General features: G+C 42.6%; 1 protein-coding gene across 1 annotated transcript in view; it reads right to left on the bottom strand.

Moving 5' to 3' along the window:
- ESPN (espin) overlaps nt 1–24,803 on the bottom strand; it is a 1,077,204-nt gene that overhangs the window by 297,325 nt on the left and 755,076 nt on the right. The window contains exon 8 of the mRNA XM_086921582.1: nt 13,770–13,931. Coding sequence (XP_086777708.1) covers nt 13,770–13,931 — 162 coding nt within the window. The remainder of the gene's footprint in view (nt 1–13,769; nt 13,932–24,803) is intronic.

Genomic DNA, 24,803 nt, shown 5'->3' with positions numbered 1-24,803 from the left:
ATGACTTAGCAGAAGTTACTATCTGAGATTCCTAGATTAACACTCCGAGTTCTTCAACAAGATAAAAACTCAGCAACCTGGAAATCCCCGCTTGCTGTGTTTTGATTAGTAATAGAACTCTAATGAGCACTGATAGACGATCACTTCCTAGTGACATCTTTATTGACGTCTTATGTCCAAAAACTTACGTCAAACAAGGCACCTTTCAGGTATAAATATTACCAACGTTGCCTTAAGCAAACGCTGTCTCGTTGCTGTTTCGCTGATGCTGCTAGCTGACTCGCTGCTGCTGAAGTAGCTGTCATGCTGATGATACCATAGCTGCTATCTCTGCTAACGAGCGAACGATGGTGTGGTGAACTTAGGAGCTGAACAGCCGTCCCCTGCAAGAGCCCAGCAGATGCAAGCTGCCCGCGGACGCTGCCCCTCCTCCTCATCCTCGACGCGCTGAGAAGAGACGCTGTCTTTCTCCTGCAGAGAAATCCAGCTCCGGCGTTTCTAGTCTACCCTTGCGGGTGACTGGGATATCGACCCCCTGAAGGAGATACCAGACCTCCATCATTCTATTCCAGAGGTATGGTGTTGACTAAACCCTTAGAGAGAATTCTTGAAGCAAACCTTGGCAAAACCAACTTAACTTAAAGCTACTTACTTACTCCCCTCCCAAGTATTAAGCTTAGGTCAGGTACACTGGGGTAGGCGTAGTTGGAAGCACCAGTTGAGTATTTTAGCCTAATGTATATATGAATGTATATATGTTTTATTCATTTTAAACCATTGTATGGCTAAGAAACCATATCAATGCTTTTACAGTATTATTTCGCAATACTTATCTTACTGTACGTACTTTTTATAATAACAAGTCTTGCAATTGTGGCAATTCATTTCTCTTGTACGAGAAGAAAGACTGTTCAATAAATGTTACCCTTTATTGACAAACGCCCGTCTCTCTATTCTCTACATATTGTGAAAGTAAACTGCACAACCACTGACTGAGTAAAATAACCGTCTATTGTTTCACACGACCCTAGAGATTGACTCTTGATCTGAGGAGCAAAGTTGTCCTGTTGCACGGTTGTTGGAAAACTGAATCCCTTCTTGGCTGTGCCAGGGAAGCTGATCACTTCCTATTCAGTCAAGAAAGTTTCCAGTGACCTCTGAGCTAGTTGGTAACAACCCCAATTAAGTTTAACATAGTCAGTGGAGGCCTGGAAGATCCGCACTTCTACGTCGATACTACTGTTTATGTTATTCCAATGCGCAGGGCCTATTGGGAAAATAGGAACTACACTACAACGACACCCAGCTGATTCTCTCCCTCACCAACTAACCCACAGTTGCCATGGACAGCTGCAACGGGGTGAAGGCTGTTGCCACCTGGATGAAGAACAGCTGCCTCAAGCTCAACTCAGAGAAGACCCAAGTCCTCATCAAGGGCTCCTCCACCTGGGATGACCCCTGGTGGCCCGCAGCACTTGGAACCTCCCCAAGCCACCAACCACACATGAAACCTCTGCATCATCCTGGACACCTTGCTCACCATGAACCACAACTCAACGCCATCTCATCATCCTGCTTCCACACATTGCACCTGCTTGAAAGATCTTCCAGTGGATCTCCACAAGTCCAGAAAGATAGTCAACAACATGCTCATCAGCAGCAGAACTGACTACGTCAATGCACTCTATGCCAGCATCACCCAGAAAGTCCCCAAGAAACTGCAGAACATTCTGAACGACTCCGCTAGACTCATCCTCAACATCCCCCATCACAGCCACATCACCAGCCACCTGAGAGACCTCCACTGGCTCCCAGTCAACAAAAAAAATCACTTTCAAGCTCTACAAAGCTCTTTACGATGCGGGATGTATGTCATTTTTGTCTTGCTTTAATCAGGATAACAAGTACTATCGGATAATGGCATAGTGTGGCAAGTATTTATGATTCATGTTGTTTTGGTCTTTTTTTGTCTAAAATATATTCTATTTTCATATAAACCTGTGTACAGTATCTTTTGGGGTGTATTCAATGTGTTGTTGGAAGAGTGTGTTGCACAAACGCTGTACATATTGCCTCTGTAGAAAAGCCTGACTGCTCAATGCCGAGCTACCAGAGGGTGAGCACTGGTTATCTTGGCGTGTATCTGATGAACGATGATGGATTCAACCCAGATCTGTGAGTGGGAGTGAGTGTCTGAAAAATGTCAGCGCTCCGTCCATTATCTCCTTATGTTTGCTTTGTTCACCTTAAGTTGGCAGGGTATGCCCAGACGTGGGTCCCTTGCTCTCTTTGCCACTGGATTCAAACTAGCCGGGCTGATGGGGGCTGTTAGACCGAGACCGTCCCAGGATGCTTGTTTCCGGTCCAGGGAAGACATGGCTTGGCAGTAAAGGCTGAACTGTTCCCATGAGGCACAGGGTCAAGACTGATTTGCATATAGCTGTGTCTGAACTAGGGTGGCGAAGTGAACTAAAGAATGATGATAGATTCAACCCAGATCTAGCGCCTTGACACCCTCAGGTGAATGTTTGCTCTTTATAAATTTCATTTTAATTTCATTCATCTGTGACTGGGGGTGAGTGTCTGAAAAGTTTCAGCGCTATGTCCATCATCTCCTTGTGTTTGCTTTGTTCACCCTAAGTTGTCAGGGTATGCCCAGACGTGGGTCCCTTGCTCACTTTGCCACTGGATTCAAACTAGCCTGGCTGATGAGGGCTGTTAGCCCCAAACCTGTACCAGGATGCTTGTTTCCAAATCCAGGGAAGACATGGGCTGGCAGTTAGGGCTGGACTTTTCCCATGAGGCACAGGGTCAAGACTGATTTGCATATAGCTATGTCTGAACTGGGGTGGTGAACTGAGCTAACGAACAATGATGGATTCAACCCAGATCTGTGACGGGGGGTGAGTGTCTGAAAAGTTTCAGGGCTCCGCCATCATCTACTTGTGTTTGCTTTGTTCACCCTAAGTTGGTAGGGTATGTCCAGACGTGGGTCCCTTGCTCACTTTGCCACTGGATTCAGGCTAGCCTGCCTGATTAGGGCTGTTAGCCCAAAACCGGTCCCAGGATGCTTGTTTCCGGTCCAGGGAAGACCTGGCTTGGCAGTTCGGGCTGGACTGTTCTAATGAGGCAAAGGGTCAAGACTGATTTGCATATAGCTGTGTCTGAACTGGGGTGGCGAAGTGAGCTAAATAATGATGATGGATTCAACCCAGATCTGTGACTGGGGGTGAGTGTCTGAAAAGTTTCAGCACTCGGTCCATTATCTCCTTGTGTTTGCTGCGCATCTGACTTGCCCCGACTAGAGTGGTGGGTTCTGCCTGGCTTAGGTTCATGCCCTAGCCAACTAGAAATCCCATTTCTAACAACCCCATTCTGTGTACATTTAGTTAGAAAGAAGGCAAACCACACCAAAATGTACCTTGTAAGTTTTGCCTCAATAAGTGACTTCAAAAGACTGCTATGTTCCAGGGTATCAAAGCAGTGGGCAAATCATGTAAAAAACGCTAGCAGTCAAGTCTCCTTGATCTATGATCAATCTGCGATGATCCAAGGCAAGAGCAAGGGCTAGGTCTGGTATTCTGCCCAAATGAAAGCCTGGTTAGTTTGATTCTACGAGAAGAAAACCAGCCATTTTGCTACCACCCCATCACAATTTTACCCTGGACCGTCAAGAGGGTAGTAGGTCTGAAGTTCTCTACCATGAGTGGATCTAATTTAGCCTTATTTGTTTGGAGAGACTTTACAATGCCACTTTTCCAATCTGCAGGATCAAACCCTGTCGAGAATGAGAAGTTGATAATATTTGTGAAAACAAGTAGTAAGAGTATAGAACACGCTTGTAAGAATAAAACTAGACATATATTGTGTATATCTCCCAACTTGTTGCACATAGTTTTGCCAGTGGATCCAGAGTAGTTATGCCTCACCTAAAGCATTGGTGAGAGTCAATGGACTCCTATACCAGCCCTTTGCTATTGCAAGAGATACCCATCAGGGCTGCCCCTGTCACCCTTACTGTTTGCTTTATACATGCAACCTTTTGCTGATTGGGTCTGCAGACATCAGAAGATCACTGGCATCACTACTTGAAGCAGAGCACACACAATTGCAATTTAGGCAGATGATGTCTTGCTTATATTATCTAATCTGCATGCCTCTCTAACAACGGTCATGGTGGAATGGCGACATTTGGGGGAGCTTCCGGCTTTAAAACCAATTTTCAGAAACCATCTATATTAAACCGTACCATCCCTGAACCAATCCGGGCTCCATTGGAGGTGACTTATCAGTTTTCTTGTCAACCAAAACAAGTGCCAGTACTGAGACCTGATAAACTGGATGATTTGACCAACAGACTAGAAACTAAATTTTTAGTCTTGTGATTGAGTTAATCCATCAAAATTGCTTTTTATTTTTCAATTTTTTTAGACCAGAAGAACATACAAAATATTTATAAATATGTGCAATAGACATAAGAACAGACGTGAATGAACAGATCACAGTGCTCTAAAAACCACTATACACACCCTCTTTCACACTCACTCCCTCACTCAAAACTAAATCTTCTTCACACAAACATACATACACACACACACAACACACTTGGTGGTGCAAAAGGAAAGATTTTGAAATGTGATGGGACCTACGTAATCGTATTAGCACAATTGTTACATTATACAAAAAGGACCTGATAGGTGGCAGCCTGAAACATAAATAACAAATTTAATCTGCCCCTATACAATTGAATTATATCTTTATCACAAAAATGTGCAAAATACAGCTGACTTAAAGCGTAGGTCAAACCAAAACAAGACAAGGTCAGCGCGTTTCAAACCGGACCCTTTTGTCCGGTTCTCATCAGGACCAGAAGACAATCTTGTTCTAGACAATGCATCAATGGAGGAGAATCGCCTCCGTCGGGGAATGACCATAACAGCGTTGGCGGCGTTTCCCGTTTTTTCCTTTTTTCTTTCTCGATTTAACGAATTACTTCAAAGCCGCTGCTCCGTGACCGTCGGCAACGGGATCACCGCGGTCTCCTTTTTGAAAAAAATACTAATCCCAGACGACTCGTCCCCCTGGCAACTCATCATCCACAGATCAGCTTTTTCACATCGCTCTGGAGAATCGCACGCTACTTGAGAATTTACTGAAGCCATTGTCTAGAACAAGAACTCATAGTTTTGTTGGAGGGTGAAGGGGAGCACCTCTCCCTTTATATCCGGAGATCGCCCACCCGAGAGATTCCGATCATATCTATCCTTTTGTTTTCCAGAGATTCCCCAGTCATTTTGAATCCCATAGTGGGGTGAGCCGAGTTTTAGTTTTTGTCCATCCCATACTTTTCTGGACCAAATGCCACACCTGTACAGTGTCTTGTGGGGCCCGTGAAGGGGAACTTTGCTGGTTTTGAGTATAGTGCTTGTGTATAGTTACCCCCAGGGAGTAACCACCTATCCATGGCATAGCCCGAATCAATAGGGGGCAGGTATATACAGTGAATAATGGCAGCCAGTTGTGCCCCCCAATAATACTTTTTGATATTTGGTAATCCTAGCCCCCCATCATACCAGCTTCTCACTAATTTCAGGAATTAGATTCTAGGTGGACTATTTCCCCAGAGGAGCGGTAGCTGTGCACATTCCACCTGTCTAAAATATGACGTGGGAACTAGGGCGGGCGAGTTCAGTAAAACATATAAAACCAGAGGTAGCAACATCATCTTAAACAATGCAGCTCTCCCCAAGAGCGACAACGGAAGAGACTGCCAGTGTTCTGCATCATACTTCAGTCGCTGCAGTGGTGGTAGCAAATTAGCATCATAAAATAGTTTGGGGCCTTGGTAATAAAAATTCCTAGATACTTGAACCCCTCTGTCCCTATCCTGAGTTGGTACTCTCGTGGCAGGACCGGTGGTTTACCTTTTAAGACAAAGATAAGCAATTTCGTCCAATTGATAGTGTACACGGAGTATGTACCAAAATTAGTAAAGATGTTATGCACTCTACGCAGATATCTATGAGGGGAGGCCAAGTATAACAGAATATCATCTGCGTAGGACAATATACGGTCCTCCCAATCTTCGGTCCAGCGTACCCCTCTTATAATGGGGTCACGTCGGATGTAGCAGGCCAGAGGCTCGAGTGTGAGTGCAAACAGCAATGGGGACTGCGGGCACCCCTGTCTCGTTTCCCTGTGGAGATGGAATATAGCTGATTTTTTGTTATTAACTAGTACTTGTGTTAGTGGGTCAGCATATAAAAGTCGGACCCAGTTAATAAAGGAAGGAACAAATCCCAACCTTTCCAAGACAGTGAAAAGGTATAACCACTCTTTGGTGCTGAACACCATGGTGGCATCCAAGGACACCACAATTGCATCTTCCATGATAGTATCTGTCGTGCCCATCACCCCTTGTACTCTCCTTAAATTCAAGGTCGTGTTTCTGGATGGCAGGAATCCAGATTGGTCCGGGTGGACCAGCTCAGGGAGAACTCAAATCAGGTGGGTAGCTAGCAATTTAGCCAGAATCTTAGCCTCTGAGTTCAGCAGCGATATGGGTCGATACGACGTACAACTGTGTTTAGGTTTCCATTCCTTGGGAATCACTACTAGGGTTGCCAGTCTCTGGTCCTGTGGAAGGAGTCCCTTCTCAAGACTCTCCATGAACATTGCCCTGAGGAAGGGGGCTATTTATCAGGTCTTAATTTGTATAGTTCTATCGGGAGGCCGTTAGGGTCCATCGCTTTTCCCGCTTGGAGAGACCGAAGGGCCTGAGCTATTCCATCCGGTGTGATGTCTCTCTCCAGTTAATAATTCTCCTCTTCTGCCAATGCAGGCAGATGAATTTCTGCCAGTAGTTCCTGAGTTTCTGGCTCCTGCCTGGTGGACCTAGAAGTATAGATTAGGTCATAGTATCCACCAAACTCATCCGCGATATCCTGTTGATCCGTAAGTTTCCTCTCATTATCTGCCCATATCTCTGTGACCAGTCGGCTTGCTGCCTCCCTCCTATTTAACCAGGCCAACGGCTCTCCTGCTTTGTCCCCTAGCTCAGAAACACTACCCAGCTTGTGGCTGAGCATAGTTATGGCTGTCTCTCTCGCTTTGGTTCTTTGTTCATTTTGTGGCAGTCTGAGAGCGTGCATTACATCTTGGTCTATGGATGTTGTGATTCTATCTTCCAATTTCAGTATGTCCTCCTCTAATTGGAGAAGTCTTGCTTGTTTTTCTATTTTTTGCTCCAGAGATCTGAGAGAGAGCTTGTCCCCTTATTACAGTTTTAAAGGCTTCCCAAAGTATTTGCGCCGATACAACCATGCCCTCATTCTCATTAAAGTAGTGTTCAATTTCTTGCTCTATCTTTAGTTTAATCATGGGGTTGCGAAGATACCAGGTGCTAATGGGGGCAAACGTAGTGCAGTTTCCCTTTTCATACTCCATGTGCAGTCAAATGGCGGTGTGGTCCGATATGCCTCTCTCTACGTGGCGAATCTCTCTAACATACCCAACTTGTGCTGCTGGGGCGAGGATGTAATCTATGCGGAAACGGCTGTTGTGGGCCTCAGAGTGAAATGTGTACTGTGTCTCCACAGGGTGATGCACCCTCCATATATCCACGAGTCCCATAGTATCCAGAAAACGCAGGAGTCGCAGTTGTGACAGAGTTATGACTCTAGGGGGGCAGCCATCCAATGCCCTTGAAACAACAGAGTTTGAGTCCCCCCCTATTACCATTCTACCACTGCGAAATGCGACCAGCACTCTTCCTAGATCTTTAAACGAAAATTCCTACAGTCCCGGTGGCAAGTACAGTGACATTATTGTCAGCGCTTCGCCCTCCCACTGGCCAGACACTGCTGCATACCTCCTGAAATTATCAGTGTAAACTTGGTCTATTGTCATGGGGAAGGTGCGTTTTCTCAGTATACCAACTCCCATGGAGCCCGTCGTGAAGCCAGAGTGCACCACTAGTTGATAGCCCCATCTAGCTAGGGCCTCACACATGTTCCCTATGAGGTGTGTCTCTTGGAGCAGGACCACCTCTGGGGCATGCCGTTTAAAAAATTGCAATATGATTCCTCTTTTAAGTTTATCCTGCAATCCATTTACATTCCAGGATAGTAACTTAATTTGTTTCTCACTCGTGACACCCTTATCTCTATTCGGTATCTGTTGCTGGGGGGGGGGGCACCCAGCCACCTCCCCGGAGCAACCGCCATCACCCAATAGAACCTTGTGCAAATGATTGTACCACTATGCCCAGGTTCCTGGCCACTGTATTTCCCATGCCTAACTATGCTATATGTGATTCTGTAATGAAATAAAAAAAGAAAAACAAGAACACCACCCCCAACACCCCCACCCTGTAACCCTCCCTCTCCCCCGCACTAGGGGCTCGCAACTGCCCATAACCTCAAAAGTGCAGGGTGCCTGTCGCCCTAACTAAAAACTAACTAGAAGTTGGAGGGGAAGGGGTTGCAGACTCCAGCACAATGGACCCTGCTCTGTCGCCATGTGTCCCCCATTAACGATGTATGAACATGCATAATTTATCAATACAATCAAGTAGTGAATAAAACATTTGTTTGGCCTTCTCAGAATGTCGATTCAATGGATCCGCTGTCGTGAGAGGCGAGTTTGGTGCAGGACCATCGTAGCTAACAGTGCCTGGTGTGATAAAACATTTTACGGGGCGATGCAATTGACTGGGTATCATTTTGCGTTGTGAACCTTTGCTGGTCTCCAGCCCTCTAACCAGTCTTGTGCCGCTTCTGGCGTTTCCAAGAACCAAGTCTTGCCGTCCGCCTCAACTCTCAACTTTGCCGGAAATGACATTGCATATCGAATGCCTTTGTCACTTTGTAACGTCCAGGAAGGTGCGCCGTTGGGGTTGAACCGTAATGGTAAAGTCCTGAAAAAGGACAGTTCACTTTTCTCAACTTTAAGGGGAGGGTTAGTACGAGCCATTTGCAGGATAGTGTCTCGGTCCCTGAAGTTGAGGAGGCCTGCCAGAATGGGTCTTGGAGGGTCACCCGGTTTAGGCCTCCCCCCGGCACTCTGCTCTTTCAACTGTAAAGAATTTGGATAGTGTTTTGGGCCATAGGCGATTCATGATTAGGCCTCTATGAATAGGTCAGCTGCCAGGTCCTCTGCTTGCTCAGGGACCCCAATAATTCAGACATTGTTTCGTCTCGCGCGATCTTCGTAATCATCTAGCTAGGAATCCAGTCTCTTCTGCGCAGTTTGAAGTTCTTTGATTGCTTTACGCAGTCGATGGGTGTTGTCACTAAGTTCTTGAGTTACCACTTCTATGGCTTTAACTTTTTTGCTCATTTTCTGCAGATCAGTCCTGATGAGAGCAATTTCGATCGATATGGTGCCCAGCAAGACACGCATCCCTGCTATGGCTGCCATTACATACACCAGCGTTGGTTCATCCCCAGAAGGTGTCGGCAATTTCTCTGTCTCCCCCTTGGTCGCTCCCACCAACTCATTTACTTTGTGAGTGGCATATTTTTCCAGCTTAGTCTGGAGTGTAGTTCTCTGTCCCTTCAGCCCAGACATAGCGCAGTAGCCCAAGTGGCGATTCACAGACCGGTATTCAGTTCTGGAATCTCATGCTTTGCACACTGCCAGCTAATTAAGGCACACAAGACGTTTTCAAAGCTCCGATTCACCAGGATTACAAAAGGTGCACTGTAGTATCCGGAGCGTTCCAGCCACTTCCTGATTTCAAATTACCCCCCCCTTCAGCAAAGAATCTGTACACCAGTGTTCACTTATTTAGAATTGCAGCTGTCGTTCACTAAGTCTTGTGTGCACTGTAGCATGGGGTCAGTGTCCTCCGCATACGTAGAGAAGTGTTGGTGGGGTCAAACCTGGATTCTCTGCACCCAAGATTGAACACCCCGCCTTGGCGCGGGCCGACTCATCCCTCCCCCATCATCTCACCACAGCAGTAGGGCAGAGGGCTGTGTGATCCGGTCACAGCCCCCCCCCTCTCAACTTGAAGACACTCACAGGAACGTCGCCCTCGGAGGTAGTGGTCATGGATCACGGTGGCCGTGTCCGTCAGGCCTCCAACGCAGCACTGGGCAGCTAGAGGACCGGGGCATTCGAAGTTGTGCAGCTGATCACTTTTGCGCTCCCGGCCTATGAGGCAGTTGCATGAGAGAGAGTCCAGGTAGAGGAGGGGGGTGAAAACTGCAGAAGGGACATCGCCGCATTGCCACTTGCCTCCGGGTGTCCTGGTGCACAATGAGGGCCGCAAGCCTCAGCGACGCCGCTGCTACTCGACAGCCGAGGCCACCCCTCTTGGAAGTCCCAGCCGGCTGTAGATGGACTCGAGCCCGGGGACACCGGGCCTGCTCGCTTCAAGGCTCTTCCTTTTTTGTCCGGAGCTTGGGCACCAGCGTTTTTCAGAGCACAGTGCCACAGCAGATGTACCGCACACACTCTGCTGGACTTGTAGGGAAAAAACGGATAAATGTGCAGATATTAGAGCGGGTTTGGGCCATCGGTGTCAGGAGCCTCACCGCTTCACAGCCATCGCACTCGTTGGTAAAGCCACGCCCCCCACTATTCCAAATGTAATCTGGGACTCTAACTCATAGATGTCCATGAGGAAACTAAAAGAGGTGGTCATGAATTGAATCCATTTCTGTGTTGGCAGTCACTGATTTGAAAGTTGTGATATAAATCAACTTTCTAACTTTGAAATAGATTCTGTCAAATAAGTAATGGATCACTGTAGATGTACAAATCATATCTTGGAAGGGCAAGGTGACAGTGTTTCTGTAACCAAAATGGCAGACACAAAGGCCTGATCTGCAAATAAATGGTGAGGGAATGTCTGCAAAAGAGAATTTATTTCAGAAATTTCAGTTGAGAAGAACATGCATTTACAACTACATTAACTTGCTACGCAAAACAGTTCCGATTTGAAAAGTGCACTTATACTGCAGATTATTTTGCATGGATTTGGACATGGGTTGGAAGATGAGATATCCCTAACTAACTTACTCATAACACTGCAGTGATGTTATTTTTAGTCATGATCTATTTTTGGAGGGGCTGTAAATAAAAAAGGTGTCATTGATGTACATACAATGTTTACTATAAACCAGTTAAACATGCAAACCATACTCTTATAATAGTTTATCAGGGCAGTTACGATGAAACCATTACCTTGATAGAAGTTGAACAGGGAGTAAGATGGACATGATCTGAAGAACATCACACTCATGTTTTGAGGGAGGATTCAAATGAAATATTGGTGATACCAATGATTGACCAACTTGGAAGAAAGTACTGTAGGCATTTCAGCTCCATGTATACACATGCAGATTCACAAAAATACCAGGGGTAGCAGACTTGCTATCACATACATACAACCATCACACACACACACACATGCATGCAAGCACACACACACACACACACTCACACACATATTTCGACTCCTCCTAATATCCGATAATTAATGTAAGTACCCTATTATATTGTGGTTCTAGAGAAACAGCATGGAATGGGAACTATAAGGCATAATCAGAGTTTTAGGTGTGTTGTTTACATCCTGTTAATGATACCCAAGAGCATAGCCTGCAAGGATAGTGCTGGGCATATCAAATGGTAAACTAATGTAGCATTGCTAGACCTGCCTACACCTAAATGAGGTCTATGACTATACCTCAAAGACTGGGTGCGGTAAGTAAATTGAGCAGAGGCTGACAGCCATTTATTTTGAGATTTAAATGAAAAAAGGCTACTACATCATCACATCCATGCTCTTTCTTCTTATTCAAGGTCTGAAAACGCTTTTTGTCAATGCTATAGAACAACACTAAAAGGCACTGGCAGAACCAATAGGTCCCAAAGTGAAAACCTACTGGTTTGCCAATGCTTGCTATCAGGTGCATTGAGAGGTTTCCAGTACAGTTGGAGGACTACTACAAACTAATGTTGGAATTTGGGGGAAGTTACAGGGGTATGAATGAGTGTAATTTTTAACCTTCTTAACTGTGGGTTGGACAGAGTATTCTAAAGTGTACTTGAGGTAAATGCATGAAAATGCAGGTAAATAAATACCAGTAGTACTTAAGTTGAAAGAGACTACCATTGTTTGTTAAAACTGAAGATGTGATACAGTGCCAAAAATACTGGAAAATCGAATCCGACCAACTGTTTACCTTCATGTCCATTAATACATTTTCTGACTAATATCAATTCCAAGGACCTTTTTTATTTGAATATTTTATAAGTAAAGTCTCCCAAATATCAGTCAACAATATGTATTCATCAAAATATGTCAGATAAAAATTTTGAAGATTAAAATTTGAAACTCACGGAGGCTGTGGGTTATATACCAATTCAAAAAACACATGTCAGCATTAATTCCATTAAATCCACACACAGGCATACACAAACCATTTGTTTTAAAGTGCTATCATCCCACATTTTGACAACTGAGGAAGGTTATCACATGTATGCATGAGTCCTTTTATCTACCTGGGAAGTGCCTTATAATTGTCATGACAGAGCCTTGCGTAAAGAACATAATCAGTAGTACCACAAAAAATTATCAGCTAATCAGAATTTCTGAAAGGCTTGAATTAATGAATGCTTTTCTTCGTTCAAATACTAACATGAACTACAAATAGTATGCCCGAAAAGAAGTGTTCAATATTTAAAGGATATAAAAACGACTGTTGTATGTTTTAAGGATTATATACCAAGTTAAAAACTAGACTGAAAATCTTTATATTTTAATCATTTAGCCATTGTACGTGATCTCAGAAATCTACGTACATAGATTGTAGTAGACAAGAAGTGTATGAAAATGTGTTCAGAGTAATATATCTAAATGAAACAAATGGTTCAAGTGGATTACCAGATAGTGTATACTGATTTGTTTTATGCCAATAATTTTAAGCATCTTACATCAATAAAAAAAATCATATTCTTTATCCCTAAAAACAATAGAATTGTTTAGCCCAAAAACAAATCATGAAAAATAAAAAATAAACACATTAAATCAGACCTTTTACAAATTAAAAAAGTTTAGAAGATTCTAACACAGGAATGGGGATAACTATACTACATATACTATATACAAACATGCAAACTAATAAGAGGTGAAAGGAGCCAATGGAAAGAAATGAACAGCATTGCATGACAAAGTGAAAAATATAATTGAAAGTGTGAAATGAATGCATGCATGAAATAGAGTAATCCCAAATACAAATAAGGATCCAGAATACATGTGAAAGACAAGGAAGCTCGGGCAAAGAAGATAATGTGTACTCAAGAAAAGAGTCAAAGGGCCAGATGTATCAAAGGGTTTTGCCCATTCTGTGTCTATAGGAAAATTTGTTGATACATATGGCCCAAACTCCTTTAAAACGTCTGAAATTAAGTTCTCCAAAAATGAACTTTAAAACAGGAAAGAGTAATGAAAATGGGCATGATGTAAGTACCTGGTTCAAAGCTAAAGCCTGAAATTAGGAAGTAGATTAGAGGTACTGACAGTGGGAAGGTGAATAAAAAAGAAAATTCCTTTCCAGCAACAGTTTAGAAAGACCATTCAAAAATGTAGTTGCCCAGAGAATGGCAGGATGAGCAGACATTTGGAAGCCAACATGGGTCTCATAGAAGGTTAGTGGATCAAGAAATTTCACATCACCACTATTGGTTCAAACACTTATAAAGGTCTGGGAGAATTTTAGGTTAGTAAAATGTGGGCATTGGGTCCTGCCCAGGCTCACCTCCTCACTGTGTGCCATCTTTCTACTCCCTGGTTGTTCGCCTGTGTTCTGCCCTAGATATCTATAGTAATCCCCAGTGCTGGGCTGCTTGCTGAAGTTTCTTGATCTCCTGCAGGAATCAGCCCGTCGAAGTCCTTCTGGACTATTTTCACGTGAAACAAGCTAAAAAAGACCAATTTTAGAGCTGTTTATCAGATAGTACAATCACACATTCAATGGAAAAGATAGCAGTCAACTTAGAAGAAATGCACATAAATATGCACAATTCACATACCGTATTATACACTCATTGTAGTTACCAATATTGTTCTATTTTGTGTTAACATCTGAAATGGTGATGACAACATAACCAATATAAGAAAACTAAGGGTTAGATTTAAAGTTTAGTACATGGCCTACTGTCCGCCAAATTTAGAAATCACCATTGGCACATTCTGTCTCTTGACAATAACCACATATGGCAATTCCTGTGAAAGAATAAAATGTTTGGTGGATGGCCATTGCTTGTTTAGATGGCTGTTCACCAAACTTTGACGAAGCTTTTGTTTTTCAAAAAGATACTCATAAAAGGAGAGCATATTATTGAAAAATGAATAACTAATCACATCCACAGCCAGGGAGCATTTCCCTGGATGTGGGGGTCATTATTTATTATTTCTGTCCTTCACTGCCCGGGTTTTACCTGGAGTTGATGGACAGAATAAAGAATATTACACCATCTTCCCTATATACGGTGGGTGGTTTAATGCCCTTTCTCCGACAGCATCTACTCTGCTAGGCCGATGAGGATTATTTTCATCAATGGAGTCAACAAGTGCTCTGGTGAAGGAAAGCTGATTGTCCACCCTACTCAGAAGGAGGTGGCCTGGCCAAGTGTTTGACAGAGTAATTTGTCACATTTGCGATGGAGTAACCTCCTCACCAAACTGTAAATCTGGCCCAAGGTTTTTCGTCTTCTCTGGACCCAGTAACAATTCCGATATCATGGGTTTCAATGAATACACCAGTCCTTCTTTGATAACATCTGTTAGCTTGTAAAATGAAAGAAATCCTTCATCAACTAAGAGTGATGTTGATGTCTAATTTGGAAAAAAACTAAGTTTGAATGCTGAAGTGCAACTAATTTTATTAAAAACCCAGTGAAAGGAAATAGGTTGTTATCAAAGACCCACCTTTGAAAGTATTAATCAAAATATGCTGCAACCAATTCATATTGGCAAATTATTTGTGGTTTTCCAATATTATTCTGCTAAAAATGGGAAATAGTCCATTAAAACAACAAGCAATAGCCTCATAAAAATATATTAGCACCAACAGGTGAAATTCTATCAAATCTGGTGCAAATCTTTATTATCTTTGTCATGGGAAGATGCCACCAGAGATGCAATATGAATTGTAGGAAAAACTTTAAAAATTAAATTTCGCCTTGCATAAGAAATTATTTGGTACAGAAAATAAAAACATGAGGCTCAAAAGACCTTTAAACATATGCTTTCTCCTATAATAAGTCATGTTCTTTTCAAATGTTAAAACATGTGCAAGTATAATTCAGAGTTAATATGACTAGTTTATATTTTATTTTAATTATAGAATGTGTTTATTTTAACTTACAATAATTAGTAAACATGTGTGCAGTAGTAGTGTATATTTTGTATTAACCCTTTCCGTGCTGCGAGCGTCCAACGGTCGTCGCGTGCACTACCTCGCTGGTGCTGCGCACGACCGTTGGACGTCCGAATCCCGTTAGCGCGATCGAACGTCCGCACTGGGGCGGAATGTTCGACGCGCTAAACGGGTTAAATTAACTCAACATTTTAAAAAACAACTTGCACAAGAGCAGAATTATTGGTTTGCAGCTTGCTCACAAGAAACTTCCTTTGACCCTGCAGATAACAGCAAAAATGCACTGTGAAATAGAGATGCTCAGAATGTAACTTGGAGCCTTCCAGATATGTGTTAGCTGCTGGTAGAATGTTATCTTAAACAGATCTCTATTCATAAACTGAGATATAGCCTCATTTGTTGCTGTTGTTAGAAATAAAGCACACTACTTCAAAATACATTGCCACAATATGCTTCTAATGTGTTTCCTGCTTAAACAATAAGTTTCTCTTGCAGCTAATGTAATGTGATTAGTTAGAATAACATGTTTATTTATTGGAAAACTAGGAAATTAGATCATTTTAAATAAGATTCAAAATGTGTAGCGCCAACAAAGTGATAACTAACTCCTGATGAATGACGTGTGGACAGGAGGAAAGGGGAGGATGTGCCTTTTGGAAAATGCTGTATTTCCATTGGAGGAGATGAAGAGAAATGGCACACTTTGTGCAATATTTACAGATGCATAAACACATTCCGAGATTAGAAGCTTTTGGAGATGAAGAACTAGAGGTCAGAAGACTGCCTTATAAGGGAACAGAATGGAACAGAACTAGAGGGAAGACTGCCTTAGATGAGAGGAGAGCGGAGGAGCACTGGAACTGATGAGGGCAGGACTTAGACTGTGAGATCGGCAGGGAGGAGAGGAGATGCAGTGCAGACTTTGATTCAGATGAGAGCAGGGAAGAAGAGAGATTCCTTTCAATGGAGAGCAGATTCAGCTGGAGAGGAGGAGGCAGAGCTGCAGAGCAGAACGACATGCCGTGTGCCTTACTGACATTCATTAAAACCCCAAGCTTTATGCTTTGATTATTGGCTTTACCAAGGCTTATTTGCTCTATGCTTTATGTTCTCTAATGATAATTATGCAGTTATTAATTATTGATTCAGTAGCTTCATGCTAATCTTACTCTTGCCTTTATTTTTTAACTCTTCATGGGTTCTAACTGACATAATTTGTGCTCCAATTAATAGAATAGGGTTTCTTTCCTTAACACCTTAAGTGCTGCGCCTATTCCAGCGGCTGACGGCACCACTACCTCGGGAGTGCTGCCGTCGGCCGTTGGACGTTCCAACTGCACCTGCGCAATGGAACGTTCAGCACTGGAGCTGGACGTTCCATAGCTGCTAAGGTGTTAATGGTATGTTTATTATAATATGATCTGCACTAATTATATTTTTCTATTATCAATTCTGTAACCTGATTGATATTTAGCTACTGAATAAAGACACAGAGAAACCTCTATTTTTAATTATAGAATAAATCCCTCTCTAACTGCTCACAAACACTCTTCATTGACTAAATATAAAGTATTTAATAGCTGATGAAGCATAACCTGTGTGTTCTATTTTTGTTATTGCTCCTTCAGAAAATGGTGGCAAAGATCCATTGGCGTGAAGGGAAACTATTAGGATTTCCAAAGGGCAAAATATGCAACCTGGGGTGTGTAGTCTTAAATACTAATTTGGTCAAATCCTCATAGAGTTTCCAGCAGATGTAATAATCACAGAGCCGTGTTGACCACCAGTGATAATGAAAAACAGAGCCGGTGACCAGCGATAATAAAAACTTTGAATAAAAGGTGTACTTCAGGCTAATTCGTAAATATATTTGAGGTTCAACTTCCCAGTTTTTTTATAGATGAACTCGGAGCTGGGGCTTTATTCAGTTATTATATTGGAGGTATTGTTTTCTCTACCTTACATAAATAATAGTCAAATGCTACAGAGCTACCACAGCAAAAACAGTGTCCCCAGTTGTAGAAATGTATAGGGCCTCAGTACAGTCAGAAGCCTTATATGGGGCTGAATTGTGGGGGATGGAGAATCTCAATTGCTCATTTCCAAAGAAAACCAATTTTTAAAAACCTTATTCACTCTGCCTAGAAGCACACCTATGTGCCCCCTGTGCTTTGATATTGGATACAAATAAATTGGGGATATAGCAAAAATAAGGCCATTACTATTTTGAGTGCACTGGTGGTCATCCGCTGAACTGGCCACTTATAGGTCTTCACTCGAGGAGATAATCAACATAGGGGACTGCAATACCCTCCCCTGGTGCAGTTATATTAAGGCAAAGCTGAATAGTTTGGGCTTGGAAATGTACTGGTCAGACCTTTCTCTAATCAAACCCAACTATAAGGCAATTGTGAAGAAGAAATATTGGACCAGTGTAATAGAATTGTACAATCGAAATGAGAAGACAGGTAGATTGACAGAAAGATTTTTGTACTTCAAAATAGCCCCCTCAGTAGAGCCTTATATGGACGCCTTTGTTCCACCGTTAGCTCATACCCTGTTAATCAAATTTAGACTTGACACCTTGCAGGTGAATACATTAAAGTACAAATGGCACAGAGGATGTATAACATGTATTATTTTTTGGTCCACTTTATGGTAAATCTAGGAGGTCATGGATCAAACTGATGTCCATCTCTTTAGACATGTTAGTGATGCTTAAAAGATTTTAAGATCTGACTTCAATATTCCCAGGGCACTAAGTTTAGGTAGTTATCTATTAGCAGCCAGGCATACAATGAAATCGTTGAGTCTCCAGCTTTAACTAACTAGCATTCCCTATGCTTTGGCCCAACCTGGGCGGAACACTGCTGGGCTAATGATCTCCCAAATGTATATCGCCCAGATTGGACTTTGTCTTTATTAATATTAAATCATGATAATTTTTATAACTGGTTCATTATGAATCATGTTTCAACAGTATACCTTTTTCAACTCTTTGGCCATTTCAATGAATTTTGATATTTTATGTTCACAAACTGAACAATATAATGGCTCCTTTGTAACGGTTTGCATCATTGGTTTAAATATCACATGTATTGGCATGTTCCCCTCTGTTGCTTCTATATTTGTAGCTCTGTGCCACATGGATTTCTTATGATGCAATCGCTGCTCTGCCCATTTTGCATTTTGACTATGAATTTGATTTTAATGTGCTTTACTGTGTGTAGGAATCAAATGATATAACATGCCTTTTTGCAATGGTTTGCCCGGTTGGTTTAAATAATACTTTCATTAGTATGCTTCCATTTGCTGGTCCTATACATGTAGCACTGAGCTTCATGGATTGTATTTGATCAAATCGCTGCCTTGGTCTTTTTTGCATTTCAATTATGAATCTTGATTTTAATGTATTTTAGTGTAAATGTCTTTACTTTTTATTGCTTGTTTTATGGGCTGTTCCCGAAAAAAACTTTTTGAACGAATAGTAAATAATAAATAAAAATACATTGATAATATTTTTCTTAACCCCTTCGCTGCGGGGCTTATTCCCCCACTGTGCTGGGGGGAGGGGGGCGCGCAGAGAGCCCCGGTGCTGATGACGAGCTCAGCTCGTCATCAGCCACAGTGCTCGTGTGCTGATGACGAGCTCAGCTCGTCACGGCCATGCCCGTTCCTTAGAACACTCAGCACAGCAGGGGAATTAGCCCCGCGTGTGAGCGTTCTAACGGCCATGACGAGCTCAGCTCGTCATCAGCACACGAGCACTGTGGCTGATGATGAGCTGAGCTCGTCATCAGCATGGGAGGGGTTAAAAGAAGGTGATCCAGCATCAATGATACTCAGAATACTTCCTCTAGACATATCTTTGACCAGTCACTTTTTGGGAGATACAAGTATTGCTATATCAAGATAATGGGAATCGTTAGTAGCTGTACCTATTTTAAAGGTCAGATGTTAATAAAATAAGTGGGGTACTTCATGTCTTTCTTCTGAAATAACTTCACTGGAGGAGTCAGAAGAATATACTTTATAGACTTAAACACATGGCATGTACTCAAGATCAACAATAGTGCACTTGTTTATTGCCATAAATATAACGTTGTCTAGATCAGGTTGTTCTTTGCCCTGTAGGGGTGATTCCTGTATATATATGGAGAGAAAACATTACCAAGCTGCAGTTTCTTTCCAGAATATTAACCATTTTAAAATGTTATTCAAATAATGTTGTAGTGTCAGTTAGAGAAAAGCCTACAGTACATTTTCTTAACAATTTACACAGTCTAATTTCCAGAATATTTTAAGCACATTTTACGTTCAAGTTTTCCAGATGCTGAACAACTAAGACTGCCTACAGATAGGCATCATGTTCTAAGTGGGATAAATCACAATTTGAATCATTATTTTTGTTAATCACATTAAGCAGATCCATCTAAGGGGCATCTTCCAGGTCTAATCTCTGCTACTGGACACTCCAGCGTCCTGTCTTATGATTACATATTTGAAGTATTAGTAACGCTGCTGTAGAGTTGATGCCATGTACACATTACTCTGTATGATGTTTCTTTAAAGCAACTGAATATTTGGGAATCAATGTAAGTGTATTATTCCTGATCCAACTTTTTAGATTAAATGTCATTGATGTTCCCTCTCATCATTTACAGATTGATCCAGTGGTTTTACTGAATAAAACGTTTCTATTTGTAAGTGTCAACTATGGTTGGAAACAGTTTTCTTTATGTTAACACACCAAATCCTGATTAAAAAAATTGTCAGACCCTTAATGTCAAGTATATCGTAGGATAAACCTTTATCGCTGCACTCAGACTCTATCACCAGCAAAAAAAGGGATGCCAAGTAAAAAGCATGGTGGACCTCATCAAAGGAAGCTCCAACAGCTGCAAGGAAATGTTCTCAATTGTTTAGGATTCAACCTTGCCCTTAGCCATTGAAACAATATTGCTGCCTCCCAACAACTGTGCAACAACCTATCCAATGTCTTACAAAGCAAAATCGCAAACATCTACAGCAACTTTGCACACCAACCTAACCCCAATTAAATCATCGCTAATCTACCCACCATTAACCAAGACGCTCAGCTGACCAAATGGCCCTCACCAGAAATGATACAGCAGCATTCACGTGGACCATCCAATCAGGGACCCCAACGGACCCATGCTCCCACTACATCTACAACCTGGGAACATCATCCATCAGCACCACCCTGACTTACATTATCAACACCTCCATCACATGTGCCACTTTTTCGGATGAATGGAAACTTGCGGAAATCAATGCCCTGCTCAAGAAGCTCACAGTCTACCCAAATCCACTGAGTGACTTCTGACCCAACTCCCTGTTCCCCTATCCAGCCAAAGTGATTGAGAAGGCCATCAACAAGCAACTCAAAACCCACCTCGAACTTCACCATCTTCTAGACAGCACCAAGTCAGGATTCAGAGAGATCCACAGCACTGAAACAGAATTGCGGTCAACGACGACATTCATATCATCATGGACTGAGGAGAAACAGCGGAACTCATCCTGATTGATCTCTTCGCGGCCTTAGACAACACCCTCCTCGTAAGACTCTGTGAGATTAGTATGTAAGAATCTGGTTTCACACTTATCTGTTCCTTCCTCCCTTCACATCAGAGACCAAGCAATTTATATGCGGAGTCCCACAGGGATAGAGCAACAGCCCCACCCTTTCCAACATATTCCTCACACCGCTCGCCAACATCATCTGATCACAAGACATCACTGTCATGTCCTATGCCAATGACACCCAACTCATCCTCTCCCTGACGGACAAGACAGCCACCATCAGGACCAACTTTGCCAAATGAATAACCATGGTAGCAGACTGAATGCGAACCAACTGCCTGCAACCCAACTCAGACAAGATGGGAGTACTGATCTTTGGCAACAAGACCTCCCTGTGGGACTCAACCTGGTGGCCATCAGAGCTAGGAGGAACACCCCTACACCCTCAGACAATGCAGGAAATCTAGGGATCATCCTAGATGACTAGCTCAGCATGACGGCTCAAGTCAATGCAGTGTGCACCTTCTGCTTCCACATCCTACTCATGCTACGAAAGATTTTCAAGTGGTTGCCGCAGAACAGCAGATGGGACGTCATGCAAGCACTCATCACCAGAAGGCCAGACGACGGATCATTCACTATGCCGGAATCTCCATACAACTCCTACACAGACTTTAGACCATCAAGAACACCGCTGCAACAATCATACTCAACCTCCCATGCCACACCCACATCACACCACACCTTAAGGAGCTTCACTGGTTTCCTATTCACAAGCGCAGCCAATTCCAAGTTCCACAAGAAGCTCAAGCATAGGCACCTTTGGGACGACATACCTACACATCTCCCCAAGCACCTGAAAACCCTCTTGGGTGATTAGTGTGGTATACAAATCAATATGTAGGATATTCATTCACTAAAGAAAATGCATGTGCCTGAAATAGCCAGTAACATAACACACTAGTCCAGGAGGCCTGCCTTGATACACCAATCAATTGCGTGCTGCTAACACAGTAAGATCTAATTAATGTATGATCTTACAACTCATCACAGGCCTCTGCTTTTGCAACAACCCCCTTCAATTAGCATCCACACAGTCCAGCTCTGTATTTTTTTGTGATGGAGACCAGAAAAAGCTACAGGGACTAGTGAAGATGAAGTAACAGCGGCTGATGTTGCCAAGTTGAATTGGGGTTCTGCATGAGGCAAAATGGGCGCTGTTTGGTACAGAAAAAAAAGTCATATGCTAAATGTAAGCTGTAACTGTCGGCTTTACCTGTAAGTCTCAAATGTCATCTGCTGTATCAACATCAAATGGTGGTTTACATTCCCTAAAGTAAAACAAATGATTGAAGTGTGGGGAATGTCAACCAGTAGTACAGTTGAAAAGTATATCGCTTGCCTTTATGTGACTATATGAATTTTTATAGTTACTCAACTAAGAGATTCACATTTCCGTTCACATCTCTAGCCAATAAGATTACAGCCAAACATGTTCTTGTCTAATGCGAATTCTAGGGAAAGAATTGACTTGACTGATAAGTAAGCACAATAAAGATGTGCCCTGGACTGCTGTCACACTGGTTGTAGTGGATTGACTGCCATTTCCTTAGGCAATGCTGTTTAACCAGAAGATTCATCTGCACAACACACTTCCCAGCATGGTTGGTGACACTAGAGTGTAGCTGGTATTGGAGTTTGCCTTTCCAGAGATGGACTACTTTGTTAAAAGGTAACATTCGTCCAAACGCTGTGAGCTTAACCAGTTATGTAGTATATGACAAATAAGCCACTTCCTTGAACAGGGCTAACCAAAACAAACCAGAGGCTAGAGGTGGCTGACCCAAGGATCACTGCCTGTGTACAGTCAGAGCAACAAATCTTACACCTGCCCTTAAAAGTGTAAATGATATCTAACAAATCTATTGACATACAGGTTTCTTTTTTGTAAACTCCAGATGCTGATAAAGAAAAAGCACTTGCATTTCCCAAAAAGTCCTAAACGTTTGTTTTTACCTAACCACAGCTATGAAAGAAACATTGCTTCTGCAAATTGTAAGGAGCAAATAGTTTTTTTCTCAACCATCATTTTCCAACTTATGAATGTGAAACAGTCACACAAATATATTTGAGCCTTTTAAATACTCACTGCGCGGTACATAACCGCAAATTACTATTTATTAGAATTATTTTGTGAACACATATCCAATGCGAATACGTTTTGTGAAACTTAAAGGTCACCCAACATTGTGATTATGGAAATGGTAAATTAGCCAATGAACTACCTACTCACATGTTTTGTAGTGGTGCTAGTCATAGAATGCAAATTGATGTGTCACAGGCTAGAGAATCATAAGGGGAAACCGAATACTGCCTTACGAAAATCCAAGGTTACAATCTTTCAAACATGACTATTGATCCAATGAGCAAATGACACATTTTATTAAATTGATTGACAATTCTGTCAGAAAACGAGAAGGGAATGGAGATTAAAAAAAAGAGGAAGGCTGTAAAATAAATCAATAGAGGTTTTCCATCTGTAGACATGGAAAAAGCAATATTTTACAATGTCATGTTTTGAAACAATAAAACGTTTTAAATCAGATCGGCTTAAAAAATAGAAAAAAATCAGTAATATCCTCAAAAAATAAAACATTAGTGAGGGCTGTTATGTCTAACTTTATTGGAATGTTACTGGCTGTTGCTTTTTGAATGCTACACAGATTGTTTTTTTTTATAGTGGATCATCTATGTTATTAGAAGCACATTACATAAATAGGACAAACAAATTCAGGTACTTCACATACGCACTAGGATGTTTCCAAGAGATACATCTAGTGGCAAACCTAGTATTTTTGAAAGGAGGTTCTTATATCAACCCTATAAGATTGTTGAGATATCAAACTTTAAGTGGGCTATTGCTCAATATTGAAACATTAAAGAAATGACAGAATATGTGACGCAAAATCTACATATTAACTACTGCTCAGTTTACACTGATCCATAAACTGACAATCAACAGCAGCGCAAGCCATATAGAGACCCAGAGCTTACAGGTTCAGGCAGAACACCGTAGAGCTATCTTTCGAGTTACGCATGACTAGCAGACATGTGGTTGGGCACTCTGGACTTGTCACCAGGGCCAATAGCACTGGCCTCCCTCCTCCCTCTCGGAACAGTATAGGGTGCAGACATGCGGGGGACCCCGGAGGAGAGCGTTCCCCTGGAATGTTTGTGGACTGGTCCTATGGAGGGTATATCTGGAGAGGGCTCCCCCTCCCACAGTTTGGGTTGGACGTACAAGTGCCCTGCAAATTGTTAGGAGGCCGTAGGGTGTGAGGCAGGTAGTATACCTAGCCTTGTGGGCCGTAGGTTGCTGCTGAAGGAAGACCCTGGGCCAAGTACCAAGAGACCAGACAGAAGCAGAGGCTCTGGGCTATGCACTGCTCCCCCCTGCCTGAAGGAGGCAGCTGGGCGTTGGAGCTGTAGCAGAAGCTGAAACTCTGGCTGATGAGCTAAAGGGCAGGAAGGCAAGCCCTGAACTCTGACGGGAGAGCAGTAGAGAAATCAGTTTTAAGACAACTGTATACAATTAGAGGCCAGGAGGCCTGAAATCAACAGTCCTGATGGCTGGAGTCCTCCCCTGGAAGCCAACCACAATAAATGGCCCAGTGGGGTCTAGGATAGAGGTGATTGTTTTACTCGGCTTATGATTAAGCCTGTTCTTTAGGCCCTCAGTGTCACCGGGCAAAGAACACTGGAGCACGTCAACCCGTTTCTTTATATTATCCCCAGGGAGCCCATGGCTGCTTAGGTAATGCAGGGGAGGCATTGACAGGGAGAATGTATGTATTGACGCCTCTT

Source organism: Lissotriton vulgaris, chromosome 5 (genome assembly GCF_964263255.1).
Source record: "Lissotriton vulgaris chromosome 5, aLisVul1.2, whole genome shotgun sequence".
Taxonomy (NCBI): Eukaryota; Metazoa; Chordata; class Amphibia; order Caudata; family Salamandridae; genus Lissotriton; species Lissotriton vulgaris.
Note: the sequence above shows the minus strand (reverse complement) of the source record. Positions and strands in the feature narration are given on the sequence as shown.